The sequence below is a fragment of the Bufo gargarizans genome, chromosome 1 (assembly GCF_014858855.1).
Source record: "Bufo gargarizans isolate SCDJY-AF-19 chromosome 1, ASM1485885v1, whole genome shotgun sequence".
Classification (NCBI taxonomy): domain Eukaryota; kingdom Metazoa; phylum Chordata; class Amphibia; order Anura; family Bufonidae; genus Bufo; species Bufo gargarizans.
In genome coordinates this window covers 481,407,128-481,426,250 of record NC_058080.1, presented here as the reverse complement: position 1 = coordinate 481,426,250, position 19,123 = coordinate 481,407,128, and the positions used below count along the sequence as shown (strand labels likewise).

Here is a 19,123-nt window from a genome sequence, read left to right as displayed (position 1 = left end):
AGAAAAACGCTCTGGGCAGCCTAAAAACAGTGAGCATTTAAATAGCATAGGTTGAATCATTCACAGCTGTAGATCGATCACTTCATTAAGTGTTTTGGAAGAGTAAATCCCTGCCTTATCTCGCCCTAACAGCAGCAGCTGCATCCTATCCCTACACTGATCAGAGCAGAGTGACGTGCGGCGCTACGTGACTCCAGCTTAAATAGAGGCTGGGTCACATGCTGCACTGGCCAATCACAGCCATGCCAATAGTAGGCATGACTGTGATGGCCTCTTGGGGCAAGTAGTATGACGCTTGTTGATTGGCTGCTTTGCAGCCTTTCAAAAAGCGCCAAGAAAGCGCCGAACACCGAACCCGAACCCGGACTTTTACGAAAATGTTCGGGTTCGGGTCCGTGTCACGAACACCCCAAAATTCGGTACGAACCCGAACTATACAGTTCGGGTTCGCTCAGCCCTAATCTTGATCCCACCATGTGCGGGATCAGTTTGAAGTCAAGAAGGCTGCCTCTTGCATCCTGAAAGTCGCAGTTGCTGCACCCAAATCCTGCACCCCAGCCCATGATTGATGCTTCGCAGCAGTGGCCATGTCATCCTCTGGAATCTCAACATCTTGGTCACATTTTGCACAGGCTCCAACTACAGGTCCACTGAAGATTTGTGATGCAGATCACTATGGCAGGCGTGTAGTCACCCTTGACTGGTGTATGCACGGAAAAGCACTGAAACCAGATAAAGTACACCTAGCTTCACAGAACAGACGCACTGGAGGAGTCAGAGTACACCTGGGTGAGATGTGAGTGAGATGTTGAGGTGTTGATACAAACCTTAAAACCAATTTAAGGCATAAGGGTAATCAATGTCTGTAATCTGTACAAAAATCTGCTATTAAGCCTCAGCAGATAAACATAATTCCATATCAAACTTACTAGTGATGCACGTTCATGCTAAACTAATGTTGCTCACTTTCTCTATTCACACAATGGGCATTCACACTGTGATGCCCATCGTGGGCAGCAGCATCGATACATGTAGTGCGCATGTGCTGGCTAACAGCACAAAACCAGCGACCAGTGAGCATGCCTGGACTGGCGGTGAACTGCGCAGGTGCAGGATCCCCGCAGATACTGGGCATGACACAACGGACTTACATGAAAATGTCAAAAAGGAGAAAAAACAAAAAATGGAGACCACCCCCCTGGAGACGAGCACCCGCTGCATTGTAACTAAGGAGTGCTGTCCTCCCCGTGTTTTTACAACGGACTTACAGGCGGGACAAGCAAAAAGCTGGGGAAGAGTAATGTGAAATAAAGGCAGAGTGGCCTGGGCACCTACATCACAAACCCCGACCCTGGGCACTTGCGAGCCCTGATTTGCATATGGATTTAACTCTGTTTTTTCAGCTGGTGAAAGTCACAACAAAAGAACAAAGGTCCCATTGTAATCATGGGTAGTTGTGCTAGAGCGCCATGTAAGCAGTGTGTAACGTCCAATTTTGGTGACAGACTCCCTTTAAGCTTTACCGTCATTATTTAACTGTCTTAAATAGAGTTGAGCGAACACCTGGATGTTCGGGTTCGAGAAGTTCGGCCGAACATCCCGGAAATGTTCGGGTTCGGGATCCGAACCCGATCCGAACTTCGTCCCGAACCCGAACCCCATTGAAGTCAATGGGGACCCGAACTTTTCGGCACTAAAACGGCTGTAAAACAGCCCAGGAAAGGGCTAGAGGGCTGCAAAAGGCAGCAACATGTAGGTAAATCCCCTGCAAACAAATGTGGATAGGGAAATTAATTAAAATAAAAATTAAATAAATAAAAATTAACCAAAATCAATTGGAGAGAGGTTCCATAGCAGAGAATCTGGCTTCCCGTCACCCACCACTGGAACAGTCCATTCTCAGATATTTAGGCCCCGGCACCCAGGCAGAGGAGAGAGGTCCCGTAACAGACAATCTGGCTTCATGTCAGCAGAGAATCAGTCTTCATGTCATAGCAGAGAATCAGGCTTCACGTCACCCACCACTGTAAGAGTCCATTTTCATAAATTTAGGCCCAGCACCCAGGCAGAGGAGAGAGGTCCCGTAACAGAGGATCTGGCTTCATGTCAGCAGAGAATCAGTCTGCATGTCATAGCAGAGAATCAGGCTTCACGTCAGCCACCACTGCAACAGTCCATTGTCATAAATTTAGGCCCAGCACCCAGGCAGAGGAGAGAGGTCCCGTAACAGAGGATCTGGCTTCATGTCAGCAGAGAATCAGTCTGCATGTCATAGCAGAGAATCAGGCTTCACGTCAGCCACCACTGCAACAGTCCATTGTCATAAATTTAGGCCCAGCACCCAGGCAGAGGAGAGAGGTCCCGTAACAGACAATCTGGCTTCATGTCAGCAGAGAATTAGTCTGCATGTCATAGCAGAGAATGAGGCTTCACGTCAGCCACCACTGCAACAGTCCATTGGCATATATTTAGGCCTAGCACACAGGCAGAGGAGAGAGGTCCCGTAACAGACAATCTGGCTTCATGTCAGCAGAGAATCAGTCTGCATGTCATAGCAGAGAATGAGGCTTCACGTCACCCACCACTGCAACAGTCCATTGGCATATATTTAGGCCTAGCACACAGGCAGAGCAGAGAGGTCCCGTAACAGACAATCTGGCTTCATGACAGCAGAGAATCAGTCTGCATGTCATAGCAGAGAATGAGGCTTCACGTCACCCACCACTGCAACAGTCCATTGGCATATATTTAGGCCTAGCACACAGGCAGAGCAGAGAGGTCCCGTAACAGACGATCTGGCTTCATGTCAGCAGAGAATCAGTCTGCATGTCATAGCAGAGAATGAGGCTTCACGTCACCCACCACTGCAACAGTCCATTGGCATATATTTAGGCCTAGCACACAGGCAGAGCAGAGAGGTCCCGTAACAGACAATCTGGCTTCATGTCAGCAGAGAATCAGTCTGCATGTCATAGCAGAGAATCAGGCTTCACGTCAGCCACCACTGCAACAGTCCATTGTCATAAATTTAGGCCCAGCACCCAGGCAGAGGAGAGAGGTCCCGTAACAGACAATCTGGCTTCATGTCAGCAGAGAATTAGTCTGCATGTCATAGCAGAGAATCAGGCTTCATGTCAGCCACCACTGCAACAGTCCATTGGCATATATTTAGGCCTAGCACACAGGCAGAGGAGAGGTTCATTCAACTTTGGGTAGCCTCGCAATATAATGGTAAAATGAAAATAAAAATAGGATTGAATGAGGAAGTGCCCTGGAGTCCAATAATATATGGTTATGGGGAGGTAGTTAATGTCTAATCTGGACAAGGGACGGACAGGTCCTGTGGGATCCATGCCTGGTTCATTTTTATGAACGTCAGCTTGTCCACATTGGCTGTAGACAGGCGGCTGCGTTTGTCTGTAATGACGCCCCCTGCCGTGCTGAATACACGTTCAGACAAAACGCTGGCTGCCGGGCAGGCCAGCACCTCCAAGGCATAAAAGGCTAGCTCTGGCCACGTGGACAATTTAGAGACCCAGAAGTTGAATGGGGCCGAACCATCAGTCAGTACGTGGAGGGGTGTGCACACGTACTGTTCCACCATGTTAGTGAAATGTTGCCTCCTGCTAACACGTTGCGTATCAGGTGGTGGTGCAGTTAGCTGTGGCGTGTTGACAAAAGTTTTCCACATCTCTGCCATGCTAACCCTGCCCTCAGAGGAGCTGGCCGTGACACAGCTGCCTTGGCGACCTCTTGCTCCTCCTCTGCCTTGGCCTTGGGCTTCCACTTGTTCCCCTGTGACATTTGGGAATGCTCTCAGTAGCGCGTCTACCAACGTGCGCTTGTACTCGCGCATCTTCCTATCACGCTCCAGTGCAGGAAGTAAGGTGGGCACATTGTCTTTGTAGCGTGGATCCAGCAGGGTGGCAACCCAGTAGTCCGCACAGGTTAAAATGTGGGCAACTCTGCTGTCGTTGCGCAGGCACTGCAGCATGTAGTCGCTCATGTGTGCCAGGCTGCCCAGGGGTAAGGACAAGCTGTCCTCTGTGGGAGGCGTATCGTCATCGTCCTGCCTTTCCCCCCAGCCACGCACCAGTGATGGACCCGAGCTGCGTTGGGTGCCACCCCGCTGTGACCATGCTTCATCCTCATCCTCCTCCACCTCCTCCTCATCCTCGTCCTCCTCGTCCTCCAGTAGTGGGCCCTGGCTGGCCACATTTGTACCTGGCCTCTGCTGTTGCCAAAAACCTCCCTCTGAGTCACTTCGAAGAGACTGGCCTGAAAGTGCTAAAAATGACCCCTCTTCCTCCTCCTCCTCCTCCTCCTGGGCCACCTCCTCTTGCATCATCGCCCTAAGTGTTTTCTCAAGGAGACATAGAAGTGGTATTGTAACGCTGATAACGGCGTCATCGCCACTGGCCATGTTGGTGGAGTACTCGAAACAGCGCAACAGGGCACACAGGTCTCGCATGGAGGCCCAGTCATTGGTGGTGAAGTGGTGCTGTTCTGTAGTGCGACTGACCCGTGCGTGCTGCAGCTGAAACTCCACTATGGCCTGCTGCTGCTCGCACAGTCTGTCCAGCATGTGCAAGGTGGAGTTCCACCTGGTGGGCACGTCGCATATGAGGCGGTGAGCGGGAAGGCCGAAGTTACGCTGTAGCGCAGACAGGCGAGCAGCAGCAGGATGTGAACGCCGGAAGCGCGAACAGACGGCCCGCACTTTATGCAGCAGCTCTGACATGTCGGGGTAGTTGTGAATGAACTTCTGCACCACCAAATTCAGCACATGCGCCAAGCAAGGGATGTGCGTCAAATTGGCTAGTCCCAGAGCTGCAACGAGATTTCGCCCATTATCACACACCACCAGGCCGGGCTTGAGGCTCACCGGCAGCAACCACTCGTCGGTCTGTTGTTCAATACCCCGCCACAACTCCTGTGCGGTGTGGGGCCTGTCCCCCAAACATATGAGTTTCAGAATGGCCTGCTGACGTTTACCCCGGGCTGTGCTGAAGTTGGTGGTGAAGGTGTGTGGCTGACTGGATGAGCAGGTGGAAGAAGAGGAGGAGGAAGCCGAGAAGGAGGAGGTGGCAACAGGAGGCAAAGAATGTTGCCCTGCGATCCTTGGCGGCGGAAGGACGTGCGCCAAACAGCTCTCCGCCTGGGGCCCAGCTGCCACTACATTTACCCAGTGTGCAGTTAGGGAGATATAGCGTCCCTGGCCGTGCTTACTGGTCCACGTATCTGTGGTTAGGTGGACCTTGCTACAGATGGCGTTGCGCAGTGCACACTTGATTTTATCGGATACTTGGTTGTGCAGGGAAGGCACGGCTCTCTTGGAGAAGTAGTGCCGGCTGGGAACAACATACTGTGGGACAGCAAGCGACATGAGCTGTTTGAAGCTGTCTGTGTCCACCAGCCTAAATGACAGCATTTCATAGGCCAGTAGTTTAGAAATGCTGGCATTCAGGGCCAGGGATCGAGGGTGGCTAGGTGGGAATTTACGCTTTCTATCAAATGTTTGTGAGATGGAGAGCTGAACGCTGGCGTGTGACATGGTTGAGACGCTTGGTGACGGAGGTGGTGGTGGTGGTGTTGGTGGTACATCCCCTGTTTGCTGGGCGGCAGGTGCCAACGTTCCTCCAGAGGCGGAGGAAGAGGCCGAGGCGGCAGCAGCAGAATAGGCCGAGGCGGCAGCAGCAGAAGAGGTAGCAGGGGGAGCCTGAGTGACTTCCTTGGTTTTAAGGTGTTTACTCCACTGCAGTTCATGCTTTGCATGCAGGTGCCTGGTCATGCAGGTTGTGCTCAGGTTCAGAACGTTAATGCCTCGCTTCAGGCTCTGATGGCACAGCGTGCAAACCACTCGGGTCTTGTCGTCAGCACATTGTTTGAAGAAGTGCCATGCCAGGGAACTCCTTGAAGCTGCCTTTGGGGTGCTCGGTCCCAGATGGCGGCGGTCAGTAGCAGGCGGAGTCTCTTGGCGGCGGGTGTTCTGCTTTTGCCCACTGCTCCCTCTTTTGCTACGCTGTTGGCTCGGTCTCACCACTGCCTCTTCCTCCGAACTGTGAAAGTCAGTGGCACGACCTTCATTCCATGTGGGGTCTAGGACCTCATCGTCCCCTGCATCGTCTTCCACCCAGTCTTGATCCCTGACCTCCTGTTCAGTCTGCACACTGCAGAAAGACGCAGCAGTTGGCACCTGTGTTTCGTCATCATCAGAGACATGCTGAGGTGGTATTCCCATGTCCTCATCATCAGGAAACATAAGTGGTTGTGCGTCAGTGCATTCTATGTCTTTCACCGCTGGGGAAGGGCTAGGTGGATGCCCTTGGGAAACCCTGCCAGCGGAGTCTTCAAACAGCATAAGAGACTGCTGCATAACTTGAGGCTGAGACAGTTTCCCTGGTATGCATGGGGGTGATGTGACAGACTGATGGGGTTGGTTTTCAGGCGCCATCTGTGCGCTTTCTGCAGAAGACTGGGTGGGAGATAATGTGAACGTGCTGGATCCACTGTCGGCCACCCAATTGACTAATGCCTGTACCTGCTCAGGCCTTACCATCCTTAGAACGGCATTGGGCCCCACCATATATCGCTGTAAATTCTGGCGGCTACTGGGACCTGAGGTAGTTGGTACACTAGGACGTGTGGATGTGGCAGAACGGCCACGTCCTCTCCCAGCACCAGAGGGTCCACTAACACCACCACGACCATGTCCACGTCCGCGTCCCTTACTAGATGTTTTTCTCATTGTTATGGTTCACCACAACAACAAATATATTATTTGGCCCAATGTATTGTATTCAAATTCAGCGGGATATAAATTTGAGGCCTAGTATTTAGGCGCTGGGTGACCGGTATGGATTTAGTGACAGAATTAGACTTGGAAATGCACAGAAGCGTGTGTGTGTGAAGTTATTCTGAATGACCCAATGTGCACCTTGAATATTATATACCCTTTTAGGAATAGATTTCAAATAGCTCTGATATAGCAGAAACCACTAAATTATGAAATTGTTAAATTGGGAATTGTATTTAAACCCAGAACAAAAAATGTGCTTTGACGGACACTAAATAACTTTCCCAGCCACAACAGGACAGCGTTAACGAGAGATTTAGCAGGATATAAATTTGAGGCCTAGTATTTAGGCGCTGGGTGACAGGTATGGGTTTAGTGACAGAATTAGACTTAGAAATACACAGTAGCGGGTGTGTGTGAAGTTATTCTGAATGACCCAATGTGCACCTTGAATATTATATACCCTTTTAGGGATAGATTTCAAATAGCTCTGATATAGCAGAAACCACTAAATTATGAAATTGCTAAATTGGGAATTGTATTTCAACCCAGAACAAAAAATGTGCTTTGACGGACACTAAATAACTTTCCCAGCCACAACAGGACAGCGGTAACGAGAGATTTAGCAGGATATAAATTTGAGGCCTAGTATTTAGGCGCTGGGTGACAGGTATGGGTTTAGTGACAGAATTAGACTTGGAAATACACAGTAGCGGGTGTGTGTGAAGTTATTCTGAATGACCCAATGTGCACCTTGAATATTATATACCCTTTTAGGGATAGATTTCAAATAGCTCTGATATAGCAGGAACCACTAAATTATGAAATTGCTAAATTGGGAATTGTATTTCAACCCAGAACAAAAAATGTGCTTTGACGGACACTAAATAACTTTCCCAGCCACAACAGGACAGCGTTAACGAGAGATTTAGCAGGATATAAATTTGAGGCCTAGTATTTAGGCGCTGGGTGACAGGTATGGGTTTAGTGACAGAATTAGACTTAGAAATACACAGTAGCGGGTGTGTGTGAAGTTATTCTGAATGACCCAATGTGCACCTTGAATATTATATACCCTTTTAGGGATAGATTTCAAATAGCTCTGATATAGCAGAAACCACTAAATTATGAAATTGCTAAATTGGGAATTGTATTTCAACCCAGAACAAAAAATGTGCTTTGACGGACACTAAATAACTTTCCCAGCCACAACAGGACAGCGGTAACGAGAGATTTAGCAGGATATAAATTTGAGGCCTAGTATTTAGGCGCTGGGTGACAGGTATGGGTTTAGTGACAGAATTAGACTTGGAAATACACAGTAGCGGGTGTGTGTGAAGTTATTCTGAATGACCCAATGTGCACCTTGAATATTATATACCCTTTTAGGGATAGATTTCAAATAGCTCTGATATAGCAGGAACCACTAAATTATGAAATTGCTAAATTGGGAATTGTATTTCAACCCAGAACAAAAAATGTGCTTTGACGGACACTAAATAACTTTCCCAGCCACAACAGGACAGCGGTAACGAGAGATTTAGCAGGATATAAATTTGAGGCCTAGTATTTAGGCGCTGGGTGACAGGTATGGGTTTAGTGACAGAATTAGACTTGGAAATACACAGTAGCGGGTGTGTGTGAAGTTATTCTGAATGACCCAATGTGCACCTTGAATATTATATACCCTTTTAGGGATAGATTTCAAATAGCTCTGATATAGCAGGAACCACTAAATTATGAAATTGCTAAATTGGGAATTGTATTTCAACCCAGAACAAAAATGTGCTTTGACGGACACTAAATAACTTTCCCAGCCACAACAGGACAGCGGTAACGAGAGATTTAGCAGGATATAAATTTGAGGCCTAGTATTTAGGCGCTGGGTGACAGGTATGGGTTTAGTGACAGAATTAGACTTGGAAATACACAGTAGCGGGTGTGTGTGAAGTTATTCTGAATGACCCAATGTGCACCTTGAATATTATATACCCTTTTAGGGATAGATTTCAAATAGCTCTGATATAGCAGGAACCACTAAATTATGAAATTGCTAAATTGGGAATTGTACTTCAACCCAGAACAAAAAATGTGCTTTGACGGACACTAAATAACTTTCCCAGCCACAACAGGACAGCGGTAACGAGAGATTTAGCGGGATATAAATTTGAGGCCTAGTATTTAGGCGCTGGGTGACCGGTATGGATTTAGTGACAGAATTAGACTGGGGTATGGCCAAAAAATAACCACACTATTGCTGGTTAAATGCACTTGGTGACGGGCGCAGCTTGCCCCTGATTTAGTATATGGCCAAAAAATGAACAGACTATTGCTGGTTAAATGCACTTGGTGTCACAGCTTGACGCACCACACTACTGAGGGTTAAATGCACTTGGTGACGGGCGCAGCTTGCCCCTGATGTAGTATATGGCCAAAAAATGAACAGACTATTGCTGGTTAAATGCACTTGGTGTGACAGCTTCACCCTGATGTAGGCTTTAGCCAAAAAACAACCACACCATTGAGGGTTAAATGCACTTGGTGACAGGCGCAGCTTGCCCCTGATTTAGTATATGGCCAAAAAAATGAACAGACTATTGCTGGTTAAATGCACTTGGTGTGACAGCTTCACCCTGATGTAGGCTTTAGCCAAAAAACAACCACACCATTGAGGGTTAAATGCACTTGGTCGCAGCTTGGATGCACTTGGTCGCAGCACCGCACAAGACACAAAATGGCCGCCGATCACCCCAGAAAAAAGTGACTGACAAACGGTCTGGGCAGCCTAAAAACAGTGAGTGAGCATTTGAATTTCAGCAGCTCAATGATGCACAGCTGCAGATCGATCGATTAATCAAGTGAAGTCCTTTGGAGGAGTTAATCTGCCTAATCTCGCCCTACTGTCGCATCCGCAACCTCTCCCTACGCTAATCAGAGCAGAGTGACGGGCGGCGCTATGTGACTCCAGCTTAAATAGAGGCTGGGTCACATGGTGCTCTGGCCAATCACAGCCATGCCAATAGTAGGCATGGCTGTGACGGCCTCTTGGGGCAAGTAGTATGACGCTTGTTGATTGGCTGCTTTGCAGCCTTTCAAAAAGCGCCAAGAAAGCGTCACAAAAGCGCCAAGAAAGCGACGAACACCGAACCCGAACCCGGACTTTTACGAAAATGTCCGGGTTCGGGTCCGTGTCACGGACACCCCAAAATTCGGTACGAACCCGAACTATACAGTTCGAGTTCGCTCATCCCTAGTCTTAAACCTTTGCATGACAATTGACTGAGGAATGATTTACTAATTATAAAGGCAAAAAGCAATGCATTAGGAATATAGGAAAGAGAATGTCCACTTTCATTGAATACGATACACTCCTAATGATGCAAAGTCCTATACATGCTATATACATGGCTTATTGTACCTCTAGCAGCATGTATAACATTATAAATCCATGCCTGCATTGATTTGATGATTAGATCATTGTCTACTGTTATATATGTGATGAAGACCGCCTAAGTGATTTATTAACAGAGGACTTCTGGTGTAACTTTTCATGAACTGAGAAGAAGAATCTGGAATGCCAGGGCACTGATTAACCAAATATTACACTATTACATACAATTTTCATTCTTTCTTTTCAACTGTTGAGCTCATCTTATAGGTTTTTCTATTGAGCCGGTCACAAATTATACATTGATAAGCAACATAATTAATCTTCTAACCACAGTGAAATAGTTCCTTGGGTTGGAGGGGTCAAATATTTATGGGCCAATGATTAATAGCAAGAAAAGTTTATTTCTGTCTTTATGATTAACGGATACACCCTCCATTCGAGCATTAGGTCAGCACCCAAGGGACCATGAAAAAAAATCTGTGACTCCTGAGCCAAATAAGAGGCATGAGATGAGATGAATGCGACCCAATGACACTGTGTTAACCAGACTCAAGTGTATAACTATAGTGGTAGTAAGGGGCTTATGTACATAATCATCCGTATTCTCTTCACCCGAGGCAAAGATTTCATTCACTACTCTAGCCCATTATTTAAAGTGTCCCTTAAAGTGTCATAGCAGCATTGATCTTTGGAGGTTCCGAGTGCTGAGACCCCCACCGATCACTAGAACGAGGAGACAGAAGCACTCACATAGAGATCTTTCTCTTCATGCTGCAGAAGACAGACTCAATAGAAAGTCCATGAGTGAGAGAAGAGAGCACTCTATGTTCTCCTTGTTTTAGTAGAGGTCTCAGCACATGGATCCCCAAATGATTAAAACCATGAATATGTTGCTATGACATAGCCAAGAAAGAGTGTGTTTGTTGGTGTCCCACTAGGCCCCCAGAGCATATGCTTTGACAGCCAATGGCCCAGACCACTCGTAGTCTGCTTTGTCAAAATTCTATGTCTTTTTTATCACTGAAGTCAGACAAAACATCTTTGGCTCCACGTTCTTTTTAGGCTACTTTCACATTAGCGTTTTTTGCGGATCTGTCATGGATTTGCAAAAAACACTTCCGTTACAATAATACAACCGCATGCATCCGTCATGAACGGATCCAGTTGTATTATGACTTTTTATAGCCATGACAGATCCATCTTGAACACCATTGAAAGTCAATGGGGGACAGATCTGTTTTCAGATTGTGTCAGAGAAAACGGATCCGTCCCCATTGACTTACATTGTGTGCCAGAACGGATCTGTTTGGCTCTGCTTCGTCAGGCGGACAGAGAGGATGGTGACTGAATTGAGGCAAACTAATGCATTCTGAGCGGATCCTTATCCATTCAGAATGCATTAGGGCGAAACTGATCCGTTTAGGACCGCTTGTGAGAGTCCTGAACGGATCTCACAAACGGAAAGCCAAAACGCCAGTGTGAAAGTAGCCTTATATTGACCAGTATAATCAACTGATCAAATCATATCATTAAGATTTACGCTGACCTTGAACTTAGTGGGTTTGACTCTATAACTAAATAACATCTAGTTACCATATTCTTTGACCAAATAGAAGAGCAAGATCGTTGTAATTAATCAGTAGAGGCCGACATTTGACCCTACTAAACATGACAGGAATAAAAGTGAAGTAACAGCTGGGTGACTGTCTGATATTTTCCATTGAGTTGAGCTGGAAAGTAGAAAAGGGCAGAAAATTGAAAATTATATTAGTGGGTGTTTTTATGAATTGTATGTATGTATTTTATCATAATTGGCAGCATCAACTAAGGTTGGAGGTCACTTTAATTAACTTGCCTATACTTGCACTGACTCTGTAAAGATCTTAATAGTAATTACTCCTGGAAATGATGGCTGTTCAATGATTTATGTTATGTATTCTTACATTACTTTCTAAAACACATATCACATGCATGAGATTCAGACCTTCTAGCTTTGCTGTACGCTGGCATCTCCAGTTGTTACATTGGCTCTCTGTGTCTATATCATTTAGGATAAGCCAGCAATGTCTGATTAGTGTGGGGTTGGCCATCCCGAAAAGCTGATTAGCACTGTGAAGGGTGCTGAAATCACTTGAATGGGATAAGCTGAAGTATCATAGCCACTCATATTGACTAGCCACTGACTGTGCCTATGAGGACACTGAAGGAGACGCAGCGCTCACAGGATAGTACAGAGCTAATCTTAGAGCTATCTCTAGGGCACAAAAAGGTTTTTCTAAAGTGTAGCATGTCCTAGGTCTGACATTTCTCACAACACTTAATTTTTGTACCATATAAAAAAAAACTTAAAAAATGAGTTTAGCGTTCACTTTTTCTAAACTATTTTTTAAGTTTCAAAATTGACCATATTTCCCTGAAAGAACTCTACTGCAAACTATCCTATGCAATGCTGCACCAGCTGGCAGACCTTGACAGTTTCTGTACTTTTTTCTGTACAGATGTACTACCATAGATCAGAGAGAAGCAATCTATCCCTTTTTCTTCTAAACAGATATGCATTGGTCTACTTTTACTAATGTAAGTGCACCTAGATTCTGGCGTAAATTGCGCCAAAGTTTGGCACAATTTGGCACATCTAGGTTTAACCCCTTGCTGATCGCCCATTGACAATATACGTCTGGGCGGTCCACATATATCTCTGATATCACAGCTTATTCTGCAGCTGTAGGAGAAGGGAGCCCACTGTCACTGACAGCAGGTATCCCCATAAATAAGCGACAATGCTACTTTCTGCTTCAGTCCCATGTGTCATGTGATTGTGGGGGCTGGGAGTCTGTGTGAGCTGCTGTGTCTTAGCAGACCCAGATCAGCTCTGCCCTGAGGCTGTAAGCTTTATTTTCCCTGTAATAAATCAGCACTAAAATAAAATCTAAATTTTAATGCCCCAAAGGTCTTGTATTACCACATGGAGACACAAAGTTAAAAAAAAAAAAAAACACTGCCACACGCCACACCACAACTTCTAGCCTTGCCCCAGCCACCATAACCCATACATCCCAGATATCAAAACAATTGTTATGGACAGGGGACATAATAATAATAATAATAAAAAAAATATTTCAGTTACACAATGTGCTATTAAACAAAACAAAACAAAGAAAAAAGTTGCTCCTGGTTATAAAAGAAAAAAAGGAAGAAAAAAATACTAGCATAAAAGAGACATAAAGCTTCATGTATCACATAAAAAGATGCAAAAATGATTTAAATAACTGAACGAAGAAAAAAATGTATGGCTTTCAAAGATGCATGTATTAAGCAGAAAATGCACTTTGTCAGAAAGAAGGGTAAATGGTTCAGTCTTGAACTGTTTAAAGAAGTAAATCTGCACCTGGCCCAGAAAGAGGGCATAACTTCAGAGGAAAAGGGTGCAGCTTTGAAAACTGGGACATTTGTGTGTCATTTAGTGCCCAAATTGTGCCACAATTCTGTCCCAAACTAAGCCAACCAATAGTTGGTATAAAGTTAGACAAAATGTCTACCCTTGCACCAAATTTATCATCCAGCCTGAGACAAAGTGATAAATCTGGTGCAGGTTTAGACAACCTGCCTAAGCTATGTACAGGCTTAGTAACTCTGCCCCATTGCCTTATAAAGTCACAGTTCCATGCCCTTAGTTTTGGTACAACTGTATGTGATAAAAAAAATTGAACTGTAAGTATAGCAAAGACACCAAACTAAAACCCAGTTCCAGGCCAGTTCATGGCCTCTTTTATCTTTATTGTAGTTTGGGTGCCATTATTGAATGTTTGAAGGCATTTATGGTCTAGGTCAATATTGGCCTAGGAATTGTACTCCCCACATGCATTACATTTAAATAGAACCTGAAAAGTTCACCTCAATCTCAATAAAGGATAGAAAACATCTTTTGTACCACTGCAGTAACTGAGAATTCTGTCACTTTACTAGTGAGTATAAGAAGATTTATTGAAATAATTGAAATGATCCATGGGAAAAAAGTATGTAAATGGATTTATGTTATTCAAACCAAAAACTCCTTCAAAAGCAACACTTTTGTAGACCGCAGTTTCATGATTCTTGCCCCTAGTCAGTAAAGAGCAAGGTCACGGTTGATGCCTAAATGCAGCCTAGGGGAGAACTGGTTGTCATTGAAGCAGACACTTTTCAATGTAACTTTGGGTGATCATTGACAGGAGACCTACATAGGATGACATGGACCTCTTGGTTGCAAAATGTTTGATTTAGGCCTAAACTGAGGAGTCGAAGATATTTTCAAGTCTTCACCCTTGAAACCTAGGGTTTTGAACTTCACTGCTTGCTATCTCCAGGATGCCATCTCAGAGTAGTTTGCATTAGCAACAGCTGATGTATGGTAGTTTCCAATTCACAGCAGCAGATAGGCCAAGGTTAGGGCTGGCAGAGTTCAGCCACAATGACAGACAGAAGGAGGTCAGTGCAGGTAGAGTTCAGGCAGGGCAGGCAGCAGACAGGTAGACATAGTCAAATAAAAAGCTGGGTTACTAACAGATTAACCTTTGCACAGTACTTGAAACATGTCACTCAGAATGATGGACTAGAAAGGGTCTGGGGTGGCTGGCCACTGGTTGGGAGAAAAACCTTTTGGGGTACGTAAAAAGGCAATAGTTAAAGAAATCCACAGGTAAAGTCGCTCAGTCAGTCAGGTCACGTAACTGTGCAGCTCGGGCTGTTGGAGACCAGCAGGGCAGGCACTCACATAAGGACACAGAGAGCAGTGGAGTAGGAGAGAAAAGTTTTAATTATTTATTTGTAGTCTGATCTGAGGTCTGATGGGGGCCCTGGGGGTCTGTCACATCGATATGGAGGGCCTGAATGAGCATATGGGGGTGCCTGACTCTGGGGTTCCTGAGAAAGTGATATTTGGGGGGCCTGAATGAGCATATGGGTGGGGGGGGGCCTGAGCAATTGACATATAGGGTGCCTGCCTATATACTGGCAGACATAGTGGGCACTATGGAGGGGGAGGAGCACTATGGGGGCCCTATCTTGTATACTGGCACACATGGGGTGCACTATGGAGGGGGGAGCAATATGGGGGCACTATCTTATATACTGGCACACATGGGGGGCACTATGGAGAGGGAGGAGCACTATGGGGACCCTATCTTATATACTGGCACACATGGGGGCACTATGGAGAAGGGGAAAAGGAGCACTATGGGGGCATCTTCTGGGGCCCTATCTTATATACTGGCACACATGGGGGGCACTATGGAGGGGAGGAGAACTTTGAGGGCCCTATCTTATATACTAGCACACATGGGGTGCACTATGGAGAAGGGGGAGCACTATGGGGGCATCTACTGGGGACCCTATCTTATATACTGGCACACATGGGGGGCACTTTGGAGAAGGGGGGAGAGGAGTACTATTGGGGTCATTATATAGGGGAATTATACTGGCACACATTATGGGGGAATTTTATACTGGCACATTGTCAGGCACCATGGGGATAAGGGGAGGGCACAATATAGGAGTATTTTATACTGGCGCAAATTATAGGGCACTATGGGGACCTTGTCTCAACTGGGGGCACTAAGAGGGTTTTTTTGAGCACACGGTAGGGGGCATTGGCATAAATTATGAGGGTTCTATGGGGACATTGGCTCTACAGGGGGCACTAATAGGAGGTATTTTTATACTGTCACACTACTGGGCATTTTTATTTTTACTGTAACACATTATAAAGAGAATTATTACTACCGGGGGTATTATGGTGGGCTTTATTACAGTTGAGGGACTATGAGGAACATGAATACTAGTATGAACACTATGGGGGCATTATTACTTCTGAGACACAGTGGGAAATTATTACTGTAGGGGCACTATTACTACTACATGTTGTCTGGTAGATAATTATTTATGGGCTATGACAGCCACACAAAGTCCAGGGAGCGCAGGTACAGCATGCACGCCAAGCACACTCTGCTTTTAACCCTGTCCGGTGCCATTACACCTTTCATCGGATCCAGGGATGCAAGTACCAACATGCATGCTGAGCCCACTATATACTTCTCCTGGAGCCTAATGGCTACTGGTAGGTGCTATATAAGCAGACTCAGTTTTATACTGACTTTAAAACCAGCCTCCAGGGCAGACTAACTGGTCAGGTGTGCTTGACTGCTTGGAGATCGCCACGCCTCCAATATATACTACAAAGAAAAAATATGGGGGATTCAGCCCGCACAACCCCTAGCAGGTGCAGATTGCTATGGCGAAATACAGATACAAACGCAAAAACACAAAATTAAATCGCACTCTGCAACCAGCACTCTGCCCTGCCTTTATGCTGGATGTTGAATAAGGCATTGGTGTGCAAAATGTACACCAATGCCTTATTCAACATCCAGCATAAAGGCAGGGCAGAGTGCTGGTTGCAGAGTGCGATTGCATTTTGTGTTTTTGCGTTTGTATCTGTATTTCGCCATAGCAATCTGCAACTGCTAGGGGTTGTGCGGGCTGAATCCCCCATATTTTTTCTTTGTAGATAATTATTGGTGGGACTTTGGGGAGCAGTATTACTGTGGGGGGCACCCTGGCACGGTATCAGCTTAGCACAATTATTTTTGTGAAACATTGTGTAACTATTAGTGTCAGGGACACTGTCTCTTGGGTGCAGTTATTTTTTAGGACACTCCAATATTGAAGGGGAACTATCTGTGTGTAACTTGTATAGGGAGCACAGTGGGCACCGTATTGTGGGTGGCAGGATGGGGTGTTCAGAAGGTAGGAGGATGATGGAAAAGTAGGAAACTAAGATGTCTGTCAAACTCTGCAGAGAGAAGAGATGGCTAAAAGAAGCCATCATGGCGGTCTGGTCTTAAAGGAGAAGATGAGGACAGAGAAAATCTACATCAAAGGAGACATCACTGGATGGAAGAGGTATGTGGACCTGTATTAGGCTACTTTCACATCTGCATTAGTGATTCTGGCAGGCTGTTCCAGCAGAGCCTGCTGGAATTCACTGCACCCGACACTGCTGGATGCAGACAGAATGCCCGTCGGCCCCATAATGGGGTACGGCAGAGATCCGGCCACAATCCGGCAAAAATGCATTTTCACGATTCCTTGCATTTTCTGGCGGATCAGGTGGCCGGAGCGTAGTGCCGCAGGTGTGAAAGTAGCCTTACCCTGTATGTTTTGTATTGCTATAAGTAATGTTGGGACTGAATAGGTTAGGTTGCGAATTTGGTTAGGGAGGTGGGGGGTCAGGCACATTCCTTGCACAGGGGCCCTCTGCTGTCTGTGTCCGCCCCTACATATGGATGTGGACAATAAATGCACTTTAGATACAAGACATTTGTATTATTTTAAGGATACTTAAGCTGAAAAGAATGTGACTTAAATGAGTGTTTGTGAGCTGTCAGGGAGCTAGAGATAAGGGCGTACAGATCAAGCCATCAGAGCTACTCTCTGACAGAATTCACTGAGAAGGAGAAAGGACAGTCTGCAGATGCAGTGGAAGCTGTTGACAATTTTAATAAAGACCAATTGTGCAAAATGATCTTTAGTCCAATATAAGCCAAATGCAATTAAAAAAAATGTTCTAAAGATGTCTATAGCTTTAAAAGGGCATCTATCAGCAGACTTGTACCTATGAAACTTGAATGTGCGTTTGGCAGCTGAATTCATCAGTGTTGGCCCCATGTTCATATGTGCCAGCGTTGGTGAGAAAATCATTGGCGAGAGAATTGAGCCTCTAGGAGTAACAGCAACACCCCTGTTGCTCCTAGTGGCTTATTTTATATATTAAAGCATAATTTTTCTCAGCAATGGGGGCGAATATGCACATGGAACCAACATAGATGCCTTCTGCTGCTGAGTGTGTAACAGGTCAGCCAGTGTCATAGGTACAAATCTGCTGACACAAGCCCTTTAAGGGTATCTATAGTATCTATAGTTATTTACAAAAGGTTGAACTTGAAATTTAAAGGGATGATTGGATTAATCTCAGTACAAGAACACTGCCCCTACTGCAATGAATATTTTTTTCTTAAAATGTAAAGGCTGATCTTTTCCTGCTTCTCACTCACTTCGTCCCCTCTTCCACAGGTTGGAAGATGAAGCAAGACAATACACACCTATCTTTTTACGACTGCTCCGTCTCCAGCAAGCAGTGCTGTTTGGCAGATAGCATCTAAATGAACAAGTCATAACATGGAGTGTTTGGCAATTTACGCACATCTATTGTATCGCTATATTTGTTATTGTGTTGCTACTGCACCTATTTCTCACTTGATTAGTGCACTTGTATACTCTATTGAAAGCACGGTCTCATTGTATACATGCAAATGGTACAAAACATTAGTAATGCTAGTTCTATATATTATGTGTGCAAATCTACTGTATCTCAGAAATATACCTAGAAGGACCTACCTGAAAAGCAGAATTAGTGTGGCCAATAGGTCCATCTTGGATTTTTTCACTGAGCTCCATGTCACAACAACAAGAATTAGTAAATGTTCCAAACACGAGTGATTGCTGAATACACAAGTGCAGAGATTTACCTGCCAGCAGTCACTCCCAGCCTGTCTTTTGCTTCCTTGCTCCACCCTTTAAGAAACTTACTATTCATTCTTACGTAGATTGCTAAAGACGGTAAATTGCTCATTTCCATATAAAGATGGGAACTGGTGCAACTTCATGTGTTTATTTAGCCAGAGGTGACAATTGTTTCATCCTTGCACAATGTGTTCGCATCACACATGGCAAAAGTTAGTCAATATTAGTGACTGATGCAGAAACTCACGTCCATGAATAAACTAGTTGAAGGGTTTCTGTAAACCATTGGGAAATGTAGTACAGGAGTATATGTGTGTGTGTGTGTAGATAGATAGATCGTATTGGTGAGTTTGGGCGAGATTATAGTATTTTCTGTT

General features: G+C 45.5%; 1 protein-coding gene across 1 annotated transcript in view; it reads right to left on the bottom strand.

Annotated features, from left to right (window-relative positions):
- SLC28A3 (solute carrier family 28 member 3) overlaps positions 1 to 18,762 on the bottom strand; it is a 123,960-nt gene extending 105,198 nt beyond the window's left edge. Inside the window, exon 1 of the mRNA XM_044273688.1 lies at positions 18,621 to 18,762. Coding sequence (XP_044129623.1) covers positions 18,621 to 18,680 — 60 coding nt within the window. The 5' untranslated portion in view covers positions 18,681 to 18,762. The remainder of the gene's footprint in view (positions 1 to 18,620) is intronic.
- Between the last annotated feature and the right edge of the window lie 361 nt (positions 18,763 to 19,123).